This window comes from Lissotriton helveticus, chromosome 1_1 (genome assembly GCF_964261635.1).
Source record: "Lissotriton helveticus chromosome 1_1, aLisHel1.1, whole genome shotgun sequence".
Classification (NCBI taxonomy): Eukaryota; Metazoa; Chordata; class Amphibia; order Caudata; family Salamandridae; genus Lissotriton; species Lissotriton helveticus.
The window spans coordinates 451,736,619-451,757,749 of record NC_136057.1 but is presented as its reverse complement, the minus strand read 5'-3'; the positions used below and the strand labels follow the sequence as shown (position 1 = coordinate 451,757,749).

The window sequence follows — 21,131 nt, the reverse complement described above, 5'->3', positions numbered from 1 at the left end:
GTAGCATGACTGCAACAAATTATCCAAACCTGCATTATGCTGTGATGTCACAAGGGCCCAGATAACAAGCTTTGCCGCAACATCAAGGGTCTCATTAGACAGAGCTCAGAGAACATTAAGATCAGCTGTAGTTTATTAGTGAAACTGAGAAGTGGATTGCATAGTGAAAGTTACTGGATTTTGCCACATCCCGGAAAGGCCTTATGAGGCACAGAACAATCTACATTAGTGGCTAGAGGGATGATCAGTTTAGCAATGTTTATGGTAACTCGTAACTTCTCCATATTTAGTTTACAGCCTCATAGAACCCCTGTGGTTAACCCTCAGGGATGTGGAAGAAGGGGAAAGCGTATCTACTGAAGGGCAGGGCGCGGAGCATTCATTGTTGCTTGAACAGTGTCCGTCACTAATAGAGTCAGAAGAGTCATCGCCCTGCCATGTCTGCATTTGCACATGCAGGACTAGGTGGCACATACGATGTACAAATGGTTACATTCAAAAACCACCGTTTTACATGTGTAGCTGGCACGACCATCATTTTGTCACAGACAAATTATATATAAAAAAAAGAAACTTGGTGAAGTAAGGCCACCTGTCAGAATCCTCAATCACTGATAATAGAAATATTTCAACAGACACTCTGAAGTAATGAAAAGATGAGCAGCCAGGAAGGAAAGATAGCATGTACAACTATGTTCAAGAAAAAAAGGATACAAATAAATACAATAAGCACTGAATAATCAGGGTAACATTCAGTGATCCGTCCTAAGGATACTTAAGATTATTCTTCAAAGTCATTTTTAGTTTTTCCCTTACCAATGGAAAACAAATAGTATTATTAATTTCAAATTGTGACGCTGCCCCTTGACTTCATATTTGTTCTAGTAATGGTAACATGGTAGGTATTGGTGCGGATAAATTCAGAAAAGATGTGAAGCTAATCTTGCCTACTGAGTTCTGAAAAAATCTGATTGGTATTTTACATGAAGTAAATGAAGAACTAAGATACTGTACCTTCTGCTGGCACTTGGGGCACACCCATACCCCCTTAGGTGCAGACTTGAGTGGAGGATCCACGCAGTTTAGGTGATACGCCTTTGGGCAAATGCTACATGGCTGCAAATTACTTCCACGTTTACATGTTGAACAATGTCGGTCATGAGTGATATCCTCCTGAAAAAATGAGTTTTTTTAGCGTTAGTTCAGTTATCCTATATATTCTGACTATCACACAGGCCCAATCCTCAGAGACGGAACCAAGTTATGTGTTCTGATGTTTTACTCCTATGCAAAAACAAAGGCGTACAACAATATGTTCACAACACCAACTGAGCGTAATGGAGCAAAGATGCACTATTGGGAAGAAATAACCAGCAATACTTCAAGGAGAACGCCTAGTGTCAATGGACTACAGGCAGTGACCACCAAACAGGCTACATTTATAAATCTACAGCATGCCTTTTTTAATGTTTGGCCACATTAGAGATGATGGAACACTAATTCAGAGTATTGCTTCGCTACATCAGTGGGCATAAAAAAGATAAATCGAGAAACGTCCACTCATCTCTCTGAGATCCCACAAAAATGACATGCCAAATATGATATGCTCAATGAATTTTCAGGCATGAAGTGAATGTGTTGGACCGGTCAGCCTTAGGTGGTCTTCCCCTACCTTTTTGCCCTTATGCCTCCCATTTTCACTGTACCTTTTTGTTGGACCTAGGACTCTGGGCGCCTCACCACTGCTAAACAGTGCTGAGGTGCAGGTGCTCTCCCCTAAAACCTTATGACGCTGGCATATCTGCCACAAGCCCCTGCTACCGCAGTAAGGCTTAATCCTCCATAGGCTAACATTGGGAACCCTCCTTATGGGATAGTTTTCTGACAGGGACCTAATAAGTTAGTAATGTTTGGTCTTGTTGGACTCGGGGTGGGGAACCCTTTCCAATGATGTATGGGGTTTGGGCCCTACTACGCTAGGGATCCCACTTTTAGAAAGTTGACCCTTTCCTGTCTACACTTAGCCTGGGCACTGTAGACTACCCCCTCCCCTCTGCATACTGATAGCTGTCTGGGTTGGGAGGTGGGAGTGGTGATTCACACCTTATCCCCTGGGATGGGCTGTGATGGGCTGCCCACTGTAGCCTTAACGGCCTATCTCTCATCACTGTGACAGCCAGGTCAGGGAAGGCAGCAAACATACCAGAACTCCCTGGACTCTTCCAGAAGCTCCTGCCCCCAGACCCTTCCAGAGACTTCTACCACTTTCTAGCCCCTAGACTGAAAGATATATAAGGGAGGGTCCTGGCCTCACTTGTTGGTTACACTGCTGGACTATGGGGGATCCCTGCTGGAGTGAGGACTGCTGCGCCAGGAAGGATTGCCATCTGGAAGGAGGCTGACTGCTCTAAGGAACTGCTGCCCCAACCTGCTGAGCTGCCCTACTGTCTGCTGATCCTGCCCTGCTGGGGAGACCTAAAGAAACACCTCCAGAGTGTCTCCACAGTCTACCTAAGAACTGCTGAGGTCTACAACCTTTCAAAGACTGCTTCTACCAAATTCACCAAGACCACAAGGTTTTTGCTGTAAAAACTGTTTTGTGGGGAATCCATAAGGACAACGACGATCTGCTCTCATATCCTGCCCCTGCAGCGCTGTAATCTTGAAAGCCTCACCGCCGCTGCCTGGGGGCCCCTAAGGCACTGTGACGATCTGTGGAAAGGAAACACTGTGCCCCTGGCCTCACCGCCGCTGGCCGGGACCCCAAGTGTACTGAGAAGCGATGCGGAAGGAAGAGCGCTGCCTGCTTGTCATCACAACTGCTGGCGCGGGTGATTCATAGTTTAAATGGCCCTCTGATGTCACTGCCGCCGGCCCGTGTCCGGGGGAAAAGCTGTGCGCGGTGTCTGCACTGTACTGGGACCCAGATTTAGGTGTAGCGAAGTACTGGCCCCGTAATCACCGCCGCAGGCGCCAGGTTCACAACACAGGAAACTCCTCCGTGATGACCACCGCGGGCCCGGGAACTCTGTCCCTACATCGCTGACGTCAGGGCCGGGAGCCGCGCTGGGATTGGCACCAGTGCGGGAGTGTTGCCTAGCAACTGGGGACACTCATCGCAGCCCGAAGGAGACGCCCCCAGCACCCCGACCAGAAAAGCTCTCCTGCCGTCCGTGGAGCACCAGCGGGGATCGAGGGCCCCGGAGGTAGGGGGGGGCCCTCGCACAAGTGTGGACACCCGCTATTTCAGGTACGCTTCTGTATCCAGAGCGCTGCTGCGGCTGGGTGGGCTGAGAGACAACGGGGCGCATTTAAGGAGTTCAAGCCTAACTCTTTGCGGCCGTATCCCTGCACTGTTGAGTAGGCCCACTGGGGACTGTGCAAACTGCCAACAACCCCGGGCGCATTGGTTCGGCAACCTGGAAGACGGGACTGGGAACACTGCGTTAGTAAACACGGAGCTGCCCCTGTTTGAAAGCGGACTGCTGGGGACTGCAATTAAGAGATTGTGGGCCGGAGACTGGGGGAACCCTGAAGTGGTGCCCGGCCCACGCACTGCGTGACAATTGAGGCCCCCTATCTGTGCATCTGGTTACCCCCACATGATTCAAAACACACTGCTATCCATACAATCAGGGTGGAAGGGACTGGCATTCTGTACATGTCAAACTGGGCACATCACGGCTTGTTCTCGGGGACTTGTTTTTGCCGTAATGTTTTACAACTGAGAGACAGCCGATTACCGGGATCTCTGTGGCAGCCGTCCCCCAGACATTGGACTGAGACCTGTGAATTGTTGTATGGGGGATTCGTACTATTTTTTAACCATGCGCAATCTCCAGATAAGGATAACTTTACTGTCTTTATATGCGACTCGATTTATCTGATTGATGATCTAGCCTGAAACTTGAGATAAAGATATTTTTATAACAGATTGGTGCAGTGTCTTTTACTTTTTTGAGTGTTCTTACTGTGTTACTGTTGGCGTGTGTTGCGCAAATACTTTACACATTGCCTCTGAAGTTAAGCCTTCCTGCTCTGCGCCAAGCTACCCTGTCGGAAGTGGTGGTCCTTACTTGGACTAGGGTACATACCCCAGCCAACTAGAGACCCCGGTTCTAACAGAATGGAATCCCCCTTCTAAGTGCCAGGATAGTGAGGTTTCAGAAGTAGTCATGAGATGTGTTGCTAAGTGGCACCAGACTTCACTAACAGGATTTGCTGCTTAGATAATGTTGGTTACAACCACATGGTGAATCTGACCAGAGGTATGACGTGTGCCCTGGCCAACTGTAGTGTGCATTGCAGAATTCCATGGACAGGATCTGGTTATTCTAAACATTAAAGATTGGGCCCATCTCTGTCATTGACATTACTACTACCAACTGTGCCTTTAACAATGTCTTCAGAAGATGTTGCATTAAACGTTATCTACAGCAGTAAAAGTTAACTAAGCAACAAAATGAGGGTAAAACGTTTTTCACTGGACCTTGTAAGTAACCAAGATTATAAAGGCACAATTTGTTCAAGAACTAATCAGTGGGAATTAAAACACATACGCCCGATGGGCAGAGCGAGGTTGTGGGGTGTTTCCCCGCTCCGCCTCCCCAATCAGGAGATAGACGGTTTTTCCCAGGTTTGACCCACATAATGGATGGACACAGGGCGACCACATGGGGCTCCCTGCAAACACTGTCAACATTAAGACCAACTAAATTCTGGTCTATCTGGACAATAGTTGTTTATAACATCGAAATGGTATTCAGCCTCAGCCACCCCGCAACAAGACCACACTCACCCCTTTGATAGTAATGACAACAGGTACGTCCAGTAGCAGGAGGTTCCTGAAGGCAGAGACCACACCCATCCTTCCTGAAATTTGCATGATGGGATGCCAGATCCTGTCGAGTGGTAGTCATGCGCACTCCAAAGCAGTATCTGTCGGCCCATTCATAATGAGAGCACTTTCCATAGCTACCAACCAGTAAGCGTGAAATGGGCTAGCCTCGACTCTAAAATGAGGGCCATGCTATTTACTTTGTTTTTAACTTCTAGCAACTAGGTCAGCAACTTGGATTCTACTCCACTGCCCTCCGACAGAACTGACAAATGTAAACAAGCCACTAGGGATCTTTGGTTTCCTGTCTGTATACTGCCTGTCAGAGTTCTGCAATGTTAAAACTATGACTACTTGAGCACGACTGATTGGGAATGAAGGTCAGTGCTTATACAGATGCTGGCATTGACGCGTCTGAAATGCATACATTGCTGCTACTAGCACAGACTCAAACAATTCACGTAACCACAACAAACATGTACAGTATCTCACAGGCAGTAAGATGCAAAGCTTGCCAAACATACCTTCCAACAGAGATCCTCATTTGCTAGCACGTGAAAGAAGGGCAAACAATATGTTAGTGGGCAACAGAAGCATAGTGAATGACAGCTGTCGGGTATGCGATTTTAGTAAGAAAGCAATGAAATGCAAACTGTTATCCCTCAAGTTGTGCAAACAGAAACAGTCAATGTAGATGATGCATATATACATTTTACAGTTGGCTGTGTAATGGCTGTTTTAAGAAACATGATCAGCTGGATGTTCAGTAAAAGACCAGCCAACCGTAAACAGATCTAGGTTCTTGCATCACTCAAAAGTACCCAGAAGTAACTCATTTTTAAAGGAAAACTCTGCAACCTATTGAACTTATATTAACTTAATCATTGATTTAGCATATATATGTGTTCTATTCAATGCAGTTTCTCTCTACTACAAGGGAGAGTTTATGATTTTGGAAGCGTCCATTTTATATGAAAAACATTAAGTAAACCGTGACTGCCCTACCAGTTAACAGACAGGCTTTCATAGTCTATAAAAACTTAGCACTGAAGTTATCAGCACTAACATCTTGGCCTATTTTAACATTTGAATTCAAGAATCAACATTGGTATTGCGTTGGCCACCTTCCTTTTACTGTTCTCAATGCATGTTTTGTTTCATTATGGTTTTTGTAAACCTTTATTGTTGGAGAAGGTGCCGGGATCTGATTAATCTACCAAAGAATTGACTAAAAGTAAAAATATGTTTTGGTTTCTAAAAACACAAAATGCCATAGTAGCCCATGGCAATAAAGAAAATTACGTTGTGTGTGTATGTTCTCTTTGTTAAAGGGCAGAATGTCGACACTTAAAGGTAAACAGTGGATGAAGTGTTACCTCATGCTGTATGCTGTATTGGTCAGAAGAACATTTTTCATGACAAAATAACAGACTAGCGGATGAAGCGAGCTGGCTGCAAAAGCCCCTATACGAATATTTTATATTCTTTTTTTGTAAAATCAGGTGGTCTTGGCTGATGCAGACTTAATCAGACATATAATTTAGAACTTTCCATTCATGTGTTGCAATATGCAGGTTCACTTGTACTATAGAGTTCTATTGAAGGTGCTTCATTACAAACCTGATTTTTCACGTCCAGCAAGTAACATGATTTTCAAAAGGAAAACATGCCTTGTAATGCCAAAATCACAATCCTTGGGTTAAGGGAGCTGAGGGGGTATACACCCGGCAAAGTAAATGCATGCTGAGTGGCATCTTGCAATGCACTGAGAAACAAATACTATAAACACACCAAGGTTGTGGGCATGCATGCACCACTCACCTTTTTCAGAAAAGAATAACGGACTATACAGGTAACTGGATGCGAGGCGTTTCCGCTACAAAGGAAGGAAAGATGAAAATGTGTATTTACATTAAATTTAAGAGCAGATCAGGAAGACAAAAAACTCATGTTACTTCAGTATCTTCTCTGTAAATACATACATAGATACACGCATTAAAAGCTTCTTTTGATATTATTGCTGTTGATGTTCACTGTGTATGCAACATACTCCACAATGGCTGCCATGCTATTTTCATCATTCAGGTGTCAGATCACTAACTCATCAACTCATCAACATGATTAGGTTGTGTTGTTCTTCCATATTTTGTTGTACGTCTATCAAAATAACAGTTTATATGTACTGCAGCGTCACCATGTCATATGGTGTGTGTGTGTGTTAGTGTAATACAAGGAGAAATTTCACTGAGGGATTAGGGAGATCATGAACTAAGAGTCACATGGCAGGCTTTGTCATTTATAAGAAGCTAACATTTAGAGCCATTTTTAGGTCTCGCCTGGCAGCGCGTATGCGCTGCTCTGCGAGACTTATTGTAAGGGCTTCAAAAAGCTCACCACACATACGCTCGTGCGTGTGTGGCTTATTGCTAGTGGTTACACGCACGGAGCCATATGTTTTAAATTATCGTGCCCAGACATGAACGCGATAACTCAAAACATATGGCCTGGTGCTCGCTCTCTCGCGCACCATTCACAGGACGCTACATTCCTTGAATTCCTTGTTGTTCATGGTCTCCAAATTCCATTCCTGGCCTGTCACCAACAAGGTAACCCAATGCTGTTGTGAGGAGAGTCACGGTGATGGAAAGTGCCAGATGGTACAAAAGCCCCAACACCGTATCATGTAACTCGCTTTATTAAAACAATAAGACTCAGTCGAGAAGGCGTGGTGGGAGATCTTTCACAGTCCTGCTTCCATTGGATGAAACTGAAACATGCATTTACTCAGCGATTACCGAACCATTTTCCTCCAGACACCATATCTTGAAAGGGCGTTTTGCTAGACGTATTTGTTATTTAATCACATATTGTTATCGGATCCCCGCTCCTTGAAGCTCCTTTGCGTTCATTGATAATGCACGTGCATATATTTTACTTGACTTGTTTTTCAGTGTAGCCTCAGTTCACATGACTGTTAATAGCGGCAAAATGTACAAACTGCAAAATTGTTTTACTTCTGTAATTTCAGATGAGAATAATAATCTTTGTAAAAGGTGGTTCTCACCATTTCCAGTATTATGTTCTAGATGTTTTTTTTACAACCTTTAATTCAATTTTATTAATACATTTTAAAATGTAAAATAACACCGTTATACAGTTTGGTTTAATTGATTAAATAGTTGTTATTCTAAAAAGCCTTTCATATCGAATTTTCCGAAGACGTTTTCTTCAGTTAAAACCAAATCATTACACTCTTGGTTTAATCACCAAATTCATCAAAGGATCTTGCGATCAGTGAATAAAGCTATTGGTCTTCATGGAGTTCTGTTGGAAACAGCAAGCCTTTCTTGAACTTGCTGTAGTTCCTTAAATCCTCCACTAGCCTCATGTTTACTTACTGAACTCATATTTGCGCCAGCATCCCCATTTTGAGAAGCCCTCAAGCCCCTGTTTTCTTAGAACATTTTGAGTAGTTTCAAATCGATTTCTGCATAAGAATGGCCTTCATATTTTGTAAGAATTCAACAGGCAACCTTAATATGCACCGGTCTGTTGATCTCGGATAGCTTTTGTCTTCCCGTTTTTCCTTAAACTGAGAACACACTCGGCTAAGTCGTTCCTTAAATTACACTGGAAGTTGTATCCATTGATTTTTCTATTTATTATCTCCCATATTACGAAATAGAACACCCTATGAAGTAAACTAAAAGCAAAGACAGCAGCAGCTTCCTTATAGCTGCAATGCTTGCATGCCTCAATTGATTTCGTTTTTCTGTGTTTTTGCAAACAGATGAGTGCTATTCTTTGTACAGTCTGGGACCCACAGAAGTGTCATTATTACAGTTTTATTTCAATTATTTTAACATTTTGGAAACTGATTCTTGGGACTTCAATGGATTTTCCTACTGTTGTTTCACGCTGCTTCTCAGTGGTTCCCAGAACTAACACTGTAGGATCCAGAAACCAGCTGTACCACGTGGTATATTGGGTGCAGTGATTCTTGGCACACTGCTACATAACAGAAGGTCTTCCGTAGACCCGAAGCTCCTAACGAACCTGTTGCCCGATAAGTTATGCCGGATTGGAGAGTCTTGTTACACTATCCTCAGTGGGGGCATTCTATAGTTCTGTTAACTTTTTAGGCTAAGGTGGCTTCTCATACAGTGGGTTTTCTACATATTTCAGTATCAGTGGTCTCCATGCGCCTTTGTGTTCTCTGTCTTAGTGCCAGTGTATTTCTATTCCATGTGTCACTGAATCGGTGACCCAGTCTCACTGTCCCCGATGTGCCAGTCGTAGTCAATGTGGCCCCTGTGTGATTTCCATGTCTCAGTGTCAGTGTGTTCCCTGTATCTGTGTTTTCCTTGTTTGTGTCAGTCTATTTCCAGTGTCTGTGTGCTCCCTGTCTCAGAGTCAGTGTATTCCCTGTTTCTGTGGGTTGCCTGTCTCAGCATCAGTGTATTCCTATGTCTGTATGTTCCCTGTCCCAGTATCAGTATATTCCTTGTGACTGTGTTCTCCCTGTCTCAGAGTCGGTGCTTGCCTTGTGTCTGTGTTCCCTGTCTGAGCGTCAGTGCATTCCTTGTGTTTGTGTTTTCCCTGCCTCAGTGTCAGTGTATTCCCTGTATCTGTGCTCTCTCTGTCTCAGTGGCAGTATATTCCCTGTCTTTGTTTTCTCCATCTCAGTTTCAGTGTATTCTCTGTGTCTGTGTTCTTCCTGTCTCAGTTTTAGTGAATTTGCCGTGTCTGTGCTTTTCCTGTCTTTGTGGCTGTGTTTTGTCTGACTGATGGGGCCTCTACAGTCATTCACTTATCAGGCTCCTGAAAGGTCAGTAAGTCTTGGGCAGTCAGTCACATGTGATGCCTATGTCCCAGAGGCTACCAGATTTAACCTCTGTCTAAACACTTATAAGGTCCCAAAGGCGAGAACTATTGGCTATGCCAATGCTTGTTAAAAGGGTTTTTGTTCGCCGAAGTACAACTCTGATTGGAATTTATGCTCGTAAATTGGATTTGGCCACTCAGAAATTCCACCCGTTAGGAAGAAATACTGTGTCAGCAAATCTAGTAGTATGGACAGGATTTAGAGTGACATTTCTGGGTGCATGTAACAAAAAAAGTTGCTGAACACTTGTAGACTCAAATGTTTAGCGTTTTGCCAACTATATGTAGGTAAAACAGCTATGTTCCTGTTAGGAATAAAAGCATTTTTGGAGTGGCGATTGGTAAAGAAACTGCCATGATATTCAGAAATATATGTTTATATATTACTGGGGACGTGTCAGTAGCAAGTTACCATGAGCAGTCCCATGAGGAATTCTGTAATTTGAGGGAGTAATCATGTATCAGTCAATTTACTCCACATTAAGGCATAAATCTGCAAGATCAAAGTTCCAACTTTTGAAATAAACTTTTATAAACCAGTCACACAGTTTCCATATACAGTGCTAATTTAAATGCAAGCTCGCTTACAGCAGTTTTTAACGTTGTTTTGGGGGAATACAGTGCTCAGCTGACTAAAATCCCTATTAAGAACAGCATGGATTGAAGAGCGGATGATACTGTATCCAGGATTACAGATACCAAGGGTATCATTATTACTGGGTCTTGGCATTACTGTGGAATTGTCTAGTACAAAAAGAGGGGAACAAGAAGGAAGAGATGCTTTTTCTCTGATTTCCTCATGTAAACCTATAATTGCAGTAGTTTTCCGTTGACACAGTGCTTCGGGTTTGACTTTGACCTGGAGTATTTGTTCTTAGTAACACGTTCTAGATTACTGCATTCAGGCATCCGACCTGTGATAATTCTGCACCCTTTGTAACTGCAGATGAGAAAGTCCCTCCGGTTCCCAGCCCATCAGGAATTCTGGGCCATTCTTAAAAAGGGGTATCTGAAAGGACAGTACCTGGCTTATACTTATAGTTAAGTAGTAATGGAATAAATACTTAGGCGACAAAGAGAAATCACTGACTGGTGAAAAAGGAAGTCGGAAGAGCGGTACTTACTGAATGGAACACATTTACTGGTGAAGAGAAACGTCTTTATTAAATTCTCTTGCTGAATATGTGGCTATAAGTAGACAGCATAATTGGCAACGTGGCATATAACACAGCCATTATGACTATCGGAATGAAAGAGAAACGGCAGCAGAACAGACAATTGTTGCAACATGAGATGTGACAGGAGACAGATATAGTGCCCCAAATGAGTGCCACCTCAACCTTTCAGACAGCAGGCGACAATTAACACAAGATAATAGGCTACTCTCTTAATTGGGATTGAAACCTTGACCCCGGATAAGTATCTAAACACAGCCAGCACATAACAACCCTGCCTCTCTCATCCTACGTACCTATTTAGTCAGCACAGCTGTCTTTAAGACTTGTTGTTCCCAATTTTTCAAAGTATACTTAAAGTGGGGCTTGGCATTGCTTCTAGGAGTACCTTTCTCTTACCTCATACCTGATTGGTGTATCATCCTGTCTCCTATAGAGTGCTTGCATTACAATGCACGTGGGACTGTTTTCCATCTCAAAGGTACCTGTACCATTACACTTTAAATTCTTTATCATATACAAACATTTTGTGCAGAAAGCAATCACTGTCTGTTTGTATTTTCATTTCAGTAGACTTTTTAAAATAGTTTAGTCAGGACTCAACATAAATTGGTTTTGTCAATGCTTTATAATTTCGCAGCCCTAAGGTAAGAGACACTTCTGAAAATATTGACTGAAAAGGCCTTCTCATATGCAATGCTGGTCATTGCACAGCACCATTTCTTATCCTATCGGATATCAGCTCAAGGAAAAGTGCCCGCCTGTGCCTAGATTGGGAGCGGAATTCTGCTCTGCTCAGTCACGAGTGGGCTGCCTTCCCTCACCCGGCATGGAAACAACTGGCCACACATTTTCACCAGCCCAAAAATCCAGCCACTAAGATTGCTTAGGGAGCCGGCCGGGCTGCACTGGAGCCAAGACCCATTTTCATGCCACTGCCAAACCCTCTACCATGGAATGGAAGAGCATACAAGGCTCCACCATGCCAGGCTAGAGTCTCCCCAGCATCCTCCTACTTCCTATGCAGCAGAGTGCCAGCTCACAATTACCGCTTGCTCAAACCAGGTGGTAAATAGCAGCAATAATACCCACAGAAAAGGGAATAATACCCTGTGGAATTCTGATAAAACCGTGTCCGCATGGATATCCCCCTATTAGCAGGGGATAACTCGTAACTGCACTGTGCCGGTGGGATGGTACAGCAAGGAACCTGTTTTCACGGTGCGGATTTACCACTCTGCCAGTACCGTAGAACTCGTAATCAGGGCCCCACCGGAGAGAAACACAGGGCCGCCAGAGTGGGTGAGTGTCTTCTGTCCTCTCTGTGCATCATCCCAGCTGTGACTGCACCACGCAGCCTTTCTATATCTCTGTCTATTGAAAACAGCTCTTTGTCTCGATTGTAACTAAACCCCCCACGCGCACTTCCTCCATCTCAAGCATTCGGCGTAAACCATACTCCTTCAGATATCGGCCACCACCCAGCAGGTTGCAATGGTGAAGTACCTCAGGTTCCAGGAGTCCGCTGTAGGCTGGGTTTGCTGTGCTTCTTCGCTTTCTTTCCTGCCGCTTGCTTTGGATTTCTGTAACCATGAAGACAAAGAATGCATCTTTCTCATTATAAAAGTGAAGGAAAAGGAAGATCCTCTGGGCATTGTGCTCATTTCAAGTTTCTAAACCATCAGCAAGTTGCAGATCTGCTCTACTACTGGTCCTGCAGCCCCCAAACTTGTGATGCTAAAAATAATAGACTTACCTGAGACCTATACAGAAGTCTGCGCAGCTAATTAAACTGTATATCATGGTTCTGTTATAAACAAGCATTTAACCACACGGGGATCAATGACCATAAAACATTATAAAACTGTTCACTAACACATCAAGTCTTGTGTCAATGCCCAAGAAGCCGAAGATAGCATAGCATTTGGAATATACCTCAGTGACTGGAAGCAACGACGTCATTACTGGTGATTACAGTTTCAAATGTTTTAAGTGCATATTAAAACAAGTGCCATATTCGAATACACCGTTGCCACTGCGACAACAACCACGTAGAGGACCACGAAACAAACATCGGTGAAAGTGCTCATTTTAAATCTAGGGTTCCTTCACTTTCCTGGTAATACTCCAAACAGAAGTATATCGCTCTGCCCACATCAGCACCACCTACTTAGGAATACAACACAACACCCAATAGAATGCAATGGACAGAACAGGGACCACATAGCTATCACCTAGATCACAACGGCAGTAACCATAACAATCACAACAGAATACATTACACAGAAAACTGCACATTCGTTCAAAAAAGCTGAGAGATACCACATAAATATATTTCACTGTACTCACAGCACTTTCCACAAATGTTTACAGCATATCGCAAAAAGACAACACAGAAACCCCAACACATAGCAAACACCCCACAGTTAGGCACATACTATCAATTGGGCAAAACATACCCAAATTGATAAACATTTAAAACAATACGCCACAAACACTGCTATGAAATATGAGACAAAACTTCAAATACATTCACAACTTTCACATACAGTAAATTTTTTAGTAGCTCTACCATGACATTCGCCAACTACAACGGCACCTTCTACTTTAAATAACCTACGAGACCCAAGAAGCAATTCATTGTGTGTAGAAAGTAACACAAATACCTAGTTTTGTTTTGAACTAATCTGTATCTGGGTACAAATATAAAGAGTGACATCAGTAGGTATCTGGAGTAGCCGAAATGAACCGAAATACACTAGGCCAGTCACACATAACTACTACTTTGTGATACTCTTAACATGGTGGTTTAGTGTGTTTGCTAAAAAGGCCACATACTAGCTGTAGTGTTTTTTCTCTAAATATTTTTACTTTTAATTTCTGTGAGTCATTGTGCAGGTAAGCGCAGGGATCCCATTCGCAATTTGTAACTCTTTGCCCCTTTATGCTAATTTTTCAAAAACTTGGCAAGGCAGGATTGGAAAAGCCAGCCATGATCATAAAGCAGGGCGGAAATATAACAGTTGCACAACTTGGGGCCAGCCTGAAGCACTCCAGCAGCTCTACAAGTTCACTCCAGGATTGGCAAGAAACAGACCCCTATGGACCTGTTTCCACTGCGCAAATGCACTGCTGAGATTTGCATGTGTGGACTACAGGTTACACTTTCGTATCCTCCAGCTACCTTTATGTCGGAGCCAAATGCAAGGCAGGACTGGGAGGGATAGTTGGGAGATGGGGCATTGCTTAATTTGATCCAGCGGTTTCCGGTGCTCACCACCGGCACTTAATCAACAACACCAGTGCTTATCATGAGCACCAGTTAAGGACACATTCATTTATGGCAGGCACGGAAAGATTACATGATTTGTCCAGAATCACAGGATGTTGAGCCGACGCAGAAACTGAAACATGATCCCCCAGCTCCGTAGTTGGCAACTCTTGCCATTACGCCACATCCTCTTCCCACTTTCATGGTTAGTAGTTAGTTCTGTTTAAGGCGGTGCTAACAGGAGAAATGGGCTGGTGCAGCTGCCTCCTGACGAGAGCCCCAGCACTTATTTTTCTTTTTTTTTAACAAATCAGCTACTGAGAGGGGGTGGATGTGATAGAGGACAGACAGAAGTACTCACTGAAAGGGTGATCAAATGAGGTTCAAGGGATTCTTCTTTGAGCAGGCTGTGGCTAGGTTCTGGGCAAACCTATTGCATTGTGATACAGATTTTGTAGTCAATTCATATGAATATATAAACCCCTGCAGCACAGGTATGGAGGGAGGAGAGCGGCACTGCAGTTGAAGAAGGCAGGTGAATGACATATTGACAAAAAAACACATATGGAGAAAGAAAGACTGAGTGCGAAGGAAGAAACGGGGAGATTGAAAGAAATGGTGGAAAGCATACAGAGAGAGAAAGAAAAAGACTACGATGAAGAAAGTGAATGAGAGACGCAGAGATACAGAATTAAAAGTAGTAATCAAAGAGCTAGAGAAAGTTGCAGTTAGAGAGAAAGAAGGTAAATCGAAACTGAAACGAGGACTAGAGAAAGTATAGCGGAAGAAGATAAATGAGGTTGGGGAGTGGTATTAACAGCTTAAAATGAAAATCAGAAGCTGAAGTATAGAGGCAAAAGAGGCGCAAATAACCTCCCTTCACGAAGAAGACTTAGACACAGGCAAAGAAAGAACACCTTACAGTGCCTTGAGGGTGTTCTCAACTGGAATGTCTGCAAGGGGTCCTGTTTACTGGCGTTCACTGCGTCCTAAAGCACCGATGTCATGTCCAAAACAACCAGAAAGCCACACCAGTTCATCAAACACTTAAGCAAGACCCCTGGAGGTTTGTGATTTAGTTTTAGCAGGGAAAGCCATTGTAGTTATACGATTGTGCGGACATGGTGATTTTAGCATAATTGTAGATGCACTACATTTGCCACATAATCCACCATCTGCTGCATAATCTGCAGATTTTACCCCAAAAAACTTTTGCTTCTCGCTCAAATGGTTCAAATGCAACTATAAACGCAGCGGCAGATGCTGCCGCACAGTGGAAGGAGCTTTGCAAAGAATGACTGGTCACCTTTCGGTAGCTTATTGCTATATTTAGGAGTTAAACTGATGCGAATGAGATGCAACTAATGCCCAGACAATATCAATAAGTTTAAGAATGACAAAACAATGAATTAATACTATCACAAAACATCACACATAATTTGCCTTTTCTTGCTGCATAACTTACTCCACCCTGCCGCATACTTTGGCCCTCCCCTGCTGCATGATTCAGCGGCCCTGCTCATAGTTCATCATTTGCTACACAGATTGTAGATGTCAGCAAAAGGAAAATGTATTGATGACACATGAAGATGGATGCCTGGGAAATTCAAATGCAGCGGAGGGCGCTCAGCAAAATGTTTTCCGGCCTCCCTTCACCTGTTAATCACACCCTTCAGACCTAAAAGGCTATTCATTATTCTACAGTTCGTGGGCCAAAAACATCAGAGATGATGGGTCTCAGCGTGAACTTACCTATAGTGTTTTACCTAGAGAAAGATACCAGTGAGATACATTAACAGCAAGCATGGCATGAAAAAATAAATATGTGATGAATATAATGTCTAAATTAATAAACGTCTTAGGGAAATGTCAACATTCCCTATTTTTCCAACTACATTTTCTTGAACATTTTAAAGTTTTGCTGGTTAAAGTGTTTCATTTTACATCATTATGCTGTGAAAGCAGATTTTGGATCTGCTTTTTTTATAAAGATATGATGACTTGATTATACGCATTTATGTGGTTTTTGTATAGCACAAACCTGACAAAGGGAGCCGAGTGCTGAACAGGGTTATTAGCTCAGAGAAAATCATCGAGCAATCGAAGGGGTAGCTGGGTTCTGAGAGCACAATACATTTGTGCAGTAATATGTTCTTTAAAGAGGCCTGTCCTCAGCTCCTGCCTAAACTGGTGCTATCGTTATGGACACAGGGATGTGGTAACAGAACCTCCACTGATCGATCGATGGAGTAGATGAGTTGACAGTTTTTTTTTCCTTTTTGCAATTCTTAATCTCTGGTCTGATGGTGTCCTGGTTAGGGTTATGGAGAGAGCCACCAATGGTGGTGAGCTCATCAACTAGGTAGTTGTGTCTGCTGATTGTAATCGCTTTGTAGATGAAGCAGTTTGCTTTTAAGAATGCGCATGTCTGCAAGGTGAGCCAATGGAGTTTCATCATGGTGGGGGAAATGTGGTCATAGTTCTTCAGGCTCTTAATTAGGTGTGCTGCGCTGACTAGAACGCCTTAATTGGGGCTTGATTGGGAGTTTGGAGGTTTCTTTCTGGGAGCAACAGTTTCACTTTCTGTTGTAGAGATAGCTGTAACCACACCATTTTGGTTTTCTTAGCAGCGTGTTACACTAAAGGTACGTTTTGTGTCCAAGTTGAATCTAAGTGACTTGACCCTGGCTAAAAGTTGTGGTTCAAGTCTGTCCAGGATTATTATTTCAGATGAATCAGTTGTGCCTTATAGGAAACATCTTAATATACATGTGTAGCTGACATACATAAATAATTCTGCTAAGGTGCTATCTATTGACATGAATTTATTAAGTGGTAATTCAAGCAACCTCACCTTGCATCACGCAGTTTAAATACCACATTAACTTCCAAGGGCAGCTCTAACCATAGTTGACATGGACAGTATGAAAGTAGTACAGCATTTATACTAAGCATTGTGCCATGGTGGGGCAACTTATATCATTTATATGTTACAGAAAAAAAGCACATTTGAAAGGCAGAATGTATTACCGAAGCCAGTTGTAAGAGAAATGCCTTTCTGTGTTAATGGAAGGCAACTCCATTGCTGAATAATATTTTGTATTTATCAGTTGGATATAAACGGTTTATTTGATTAACACAGATATCAGCATTTTCTAAAGCAAATGAATCCGAGTTGTATTAATATTTGAAGATGATAAAGTGTGACAGTAAGTAAACAATGGAAAACAGTCTTATCCATGTATTACCTTACACAAGGGTGTGGAATTGCTATAGCCCCAACTCTCAGGATATATTGTCACAGGTCAAGGACAACAAATTTTCATGTTTATTTTGTCCTTGGGTCAAGTAGGCCCAACCACTGGCAGCACAAACCTTTGGCTGCTAGTTTACAGTACCACATTATGGATCAGGGAGGGACTTGTCTGTAGTTAAGGTAATATTTGTGCCCATATGTTAATGCTGTTTGAACTTGTATTTACGGCTCAGTAATATAAAGCCTTTATTATTAGTGTGAGTGCTCTAAGGAAATGTTGGAAGCTCAGACTGCACTGCTGACAGTGGTTCCAGTATAAAAATGTGTTAGATGCAAATATTTGCAGAAACTTGAAAACAAGATTGATGATTCTTTTCTTTCAAAATAAAATGTTTAAAAAAAAATGCAAATAGGAAATGATGCATTCCGAAAGTACTGTGAAAATTTTAGGTACCATTTCTCTGAAGAATCAGCTAGTAAAATGTTAATCCATGCTAGTATTCCCCAAAAATGTTCAGAATTGAAAATCAGGGCAACCAGTTTGAAGAAAATTGTGCCGAACATGAAAATAATAAATCATTGGCAGCGTCAATAGGTCTGACATTGGAAGTTATCGTTTTGGTTTGTCAATGTGTGTCTTGTTTTGACATGGTTTTATAAAACTTTATTGTAATGGGAGATGACAGGCCCTCACCATTATAACAAACATTGACTAAAAGCAATTATAGGATTTGTTCTAAAAAACACACACATTGCCACAGTAGTCCCTCGCACTGAACAAAACTAATTTGTGTGCCGATATGATCAGAACAGAATGATATCACTCACAGTGAAGCTAGAGAAAGAATTTTAATACAAACAAAAGGGCTTCGTTAACTCAAGCCCTAATTAGGCGCCCAATTCTGTCACAAAAGTGCACCCAAGGTAAATATTCTTGCATAAGTGCAGATTTACTGCTTTCGTGAATGTACAATAATTCATAGAAGTAGACCAGGAAATCGTACTCCTAGAAAATATATGGTAATTGCATTTTAACACGAACAAATATGCATGTGTAGATTTGCTCATGCGAAAATCTGTTGAACATTTACAAGTTCACTTTCCCTCCAACCACTTGTTTCCCCAACCCTGGAAGAAGTTTTACTTCTGCCCTTATCAGGAGTAAATTTCCAACATTTCTCAATTTGGGGAAAGATTAGAGAAGAGCTGGTGTAAACCCCTAAAACATGCAAGTTAATAGGTTTGCATGGACTCAAAAGCACATTACAACCCTGGAACTATTACTTAACACCACTTCCAGTCCCAGTATTTAGATCTGTGGAAAGTTGGCAAAATAAGGGAATTGCTAGAATTGAAACCCTAATATAGTATTAGCCATGGCATAACAGGAGAGGCTATCATCAGAAATCCTTTTTAGAGGACAAGGAGATTTATGAAGCAACCGGTCCCATGGACAAGTAGATATTTTATTAAATTCCACCCCTGCCTTACCTCCTGCCATATACCACAAAAATACCCTCTTCCATGCTTTGCAATTCAATCACTCCTATTGCATCATTTTGTCCTAGCTTACCAAAAAACGTATAGTTTCTTACCTGTCGGTGTAGTTTTGCAACTTGAAGACTTTCTGGATCTACTATGCTGTGCATTATTCCACCATCTAGTGGTTGGGTCCGGAATTTTAGTCTTTTTTTTTTGTGGCCCAGGTGGGCGTCGACATACTACCATTTGGTGTCTTTCGTGACGTCGATGTATTGCCATCTTCAGATTCTTTTTTTCTCGTCTTGTGCTATTCTGGTCTTTCTTCTTATTTTCGAAAGTCTTTTTAATTCGTAATCCCTTTTTTTCTGTCTCATCTTTCTGGCGGAGGAGGGTGAGTTCGCTAGTAAATCAGGAAAGTCTTCAAGGTCCAAAACTACACCGACAGGTAAGAAACTATACGTTTTGCAGGGTGAATCTTTCTGGATTCACTATGCTGTGCATAGACTTTGTAGCGGTTTGTCCTTATTGTGGTGGCTGGGTGGAAGATGAGCACTGGTTATTGAATATGTGTTGTAAGACCTTCTGACTCACTTGCGCTTCTTTGTTCATTTGGATATCTACACAGTAGTGCTTATTGAATGTGTGCACTGAAGACCATGTTGCAGGTTGGCAAATGTTTTGAATTGGTGTGTTGGCTAGAAACGCAATTGTTGCTCCTTTCTTCCTTGTAGAGTGAGCATGAGCTGCTCCTTGTAACAGCTGCCCTGCTTGTTTGTGGCATAGTTGTATGGTTTGTGCAATCCACTGTGCAATGGTATTTATGGTAACTGGTCGTCCCAAAAAACTGCTGGCGAAGGAAACAAAGAGTTGCTTTGTATTTCTGCACTCCTTTGTCCTTTCTATATAGTGCATCACAGTCCTCCCAGCGTCCAGTGTGTGCAGCTCTCTTTCTGTGCTTGTGGTTGGTTTTTGGAAAAAGAGGGATTGTTTGGTTGATGTGGAACCGAGACACCACCTTTGGCATGAAGTGAGGGTCTGTTCTAATTACAATCCTATCCTATCACTGTGTATCTGCAGGTAGGGCTCTTGAATTTTAGCGCCTACAACTCACTTACTCTTCGTAGTGATGTGATAGCCACTAAGAAGGCCGTCTTTAGCGTGAGCATGGGCAGTGTAGCCTTGTGAATCAGCTCAAATGGTGCCTTCATCAATTGAGTTAGCACTACATTGAGATTCCATGCTGGTGCTGGCATTCTGTTTTGAGGTGCGATTCTCTTCGCTCCTACTAGAAATCTTTTTACTACTTGGGAGGTGAAGAAACTTTTCCCTGTTTCTCCTCTTGTGTAAGCCACTATGGCCGCTAAGGGTACCCTTAGGGATGTGTAGCTTAGTTTACTTTGCAGTAGATATGTTAGGTATTTTAGTACTTTTGACTCTTTTGTGATTTTCCTTTGCAGTTTCTCCCTAATGCACCATTCTGAGAATCTTTTCCATTTTGCTACGTAGCACGTCCTTGTGGTAGGTCTTCTTGTCTCCCTGAGCACTGCCATCATGCTTGCCGGTAGTTTGAGGTGTGCAAACTCTAGGTCTTCAGGAGCCATACCGCTAGGCTGAGGTTCTCTAGCTCTGAATGTCGCAACCTTCCGTTCTGCATTGTTAACAGGTCCCTTCGTTTTGGGAATCTGTGTGCTGGTGCACGCGCCATCTCCACTATTTGTGAGAACCATGACTGTCTGGCCCAGTGAGGTGCTATTAGTATCAGCAACATGTTGCTGATCCTGCATTTGCTGAGTACCCTGTGTAACAGTAATACTGGGAGAAAAGTGTATGCAAATGTCCTTGACCAACTTATCCATAGCGCATTCCCTTGTGACCGATGGTCTGGTTGTCTCGATGCGAAGTGCTTGCGTTTTGCATTTTGGTGTGTTGCAAAGAGGTCTATTTGTGGTGTACCCCACTTCCGGAATACTTTCTGTATTTCCTGTTGGTTGATCTCCCATTCGTGGGATGCTGACGTCTGCCTGTGGAGTCGGTCTGCTTCCACATTGTCATTCCCTGGGAGATGTATTGCTAGTAGGTCTATTTTTAGTGGAATGGTCCATTTCCATATTTCCTGTGCTAGCCCTGATAGTGCTACTGATTGTGCTCCTCCTTGTTTATTGATGTAGAACATGGTTGTGGTGTTGTCTGTTTGGATCAACACCCTGTTTCCGTACAGCTCCTTCT

General features: G+C 42.8%; 1 protein-coding gene across 6 annotated transcripts in view; it reads right to left on the bottom strand.

Annotated features, from left to right (window-relative positions):
• Positions 1 to 21,131, bottom strand: part of PHF21B (PHD finger protein 21B) — a 428,073-nt gene that overhangs the window by 23,595 nt on the left and 383,347 nt on the right. For 5 of the 6 annotated variants that reach the window (XM_078673841.1, XM_078673842.1, XM_078673840.1 and 2 more), the window contains 4 exons: positions 12,403 to 12,479; positions 6,659 to 6,713; positions 5,362 to 5,384; positions 1,015 to 1,173 (listed from right to left, as the gene is read on the bottom strand). In XM_078673841.1, coding sequence (XP_078529967.1) covers positions 1,015 to 1,173; positions 5,362 to 5,384; positions 6,659 to 6,713; positions 12,403 to 12,479 — 314 coding nt within the window. The remainder of the gene's footprint in view (positions 1 to 1,014; positions 1,174 to 5,361; positions 5,385 to 6,658; positions 6,714 to 12,402; positions 12,480 to 21,131) is intronic. The other variant, XM_078673843.1, reaches the window with a different exon arrangement.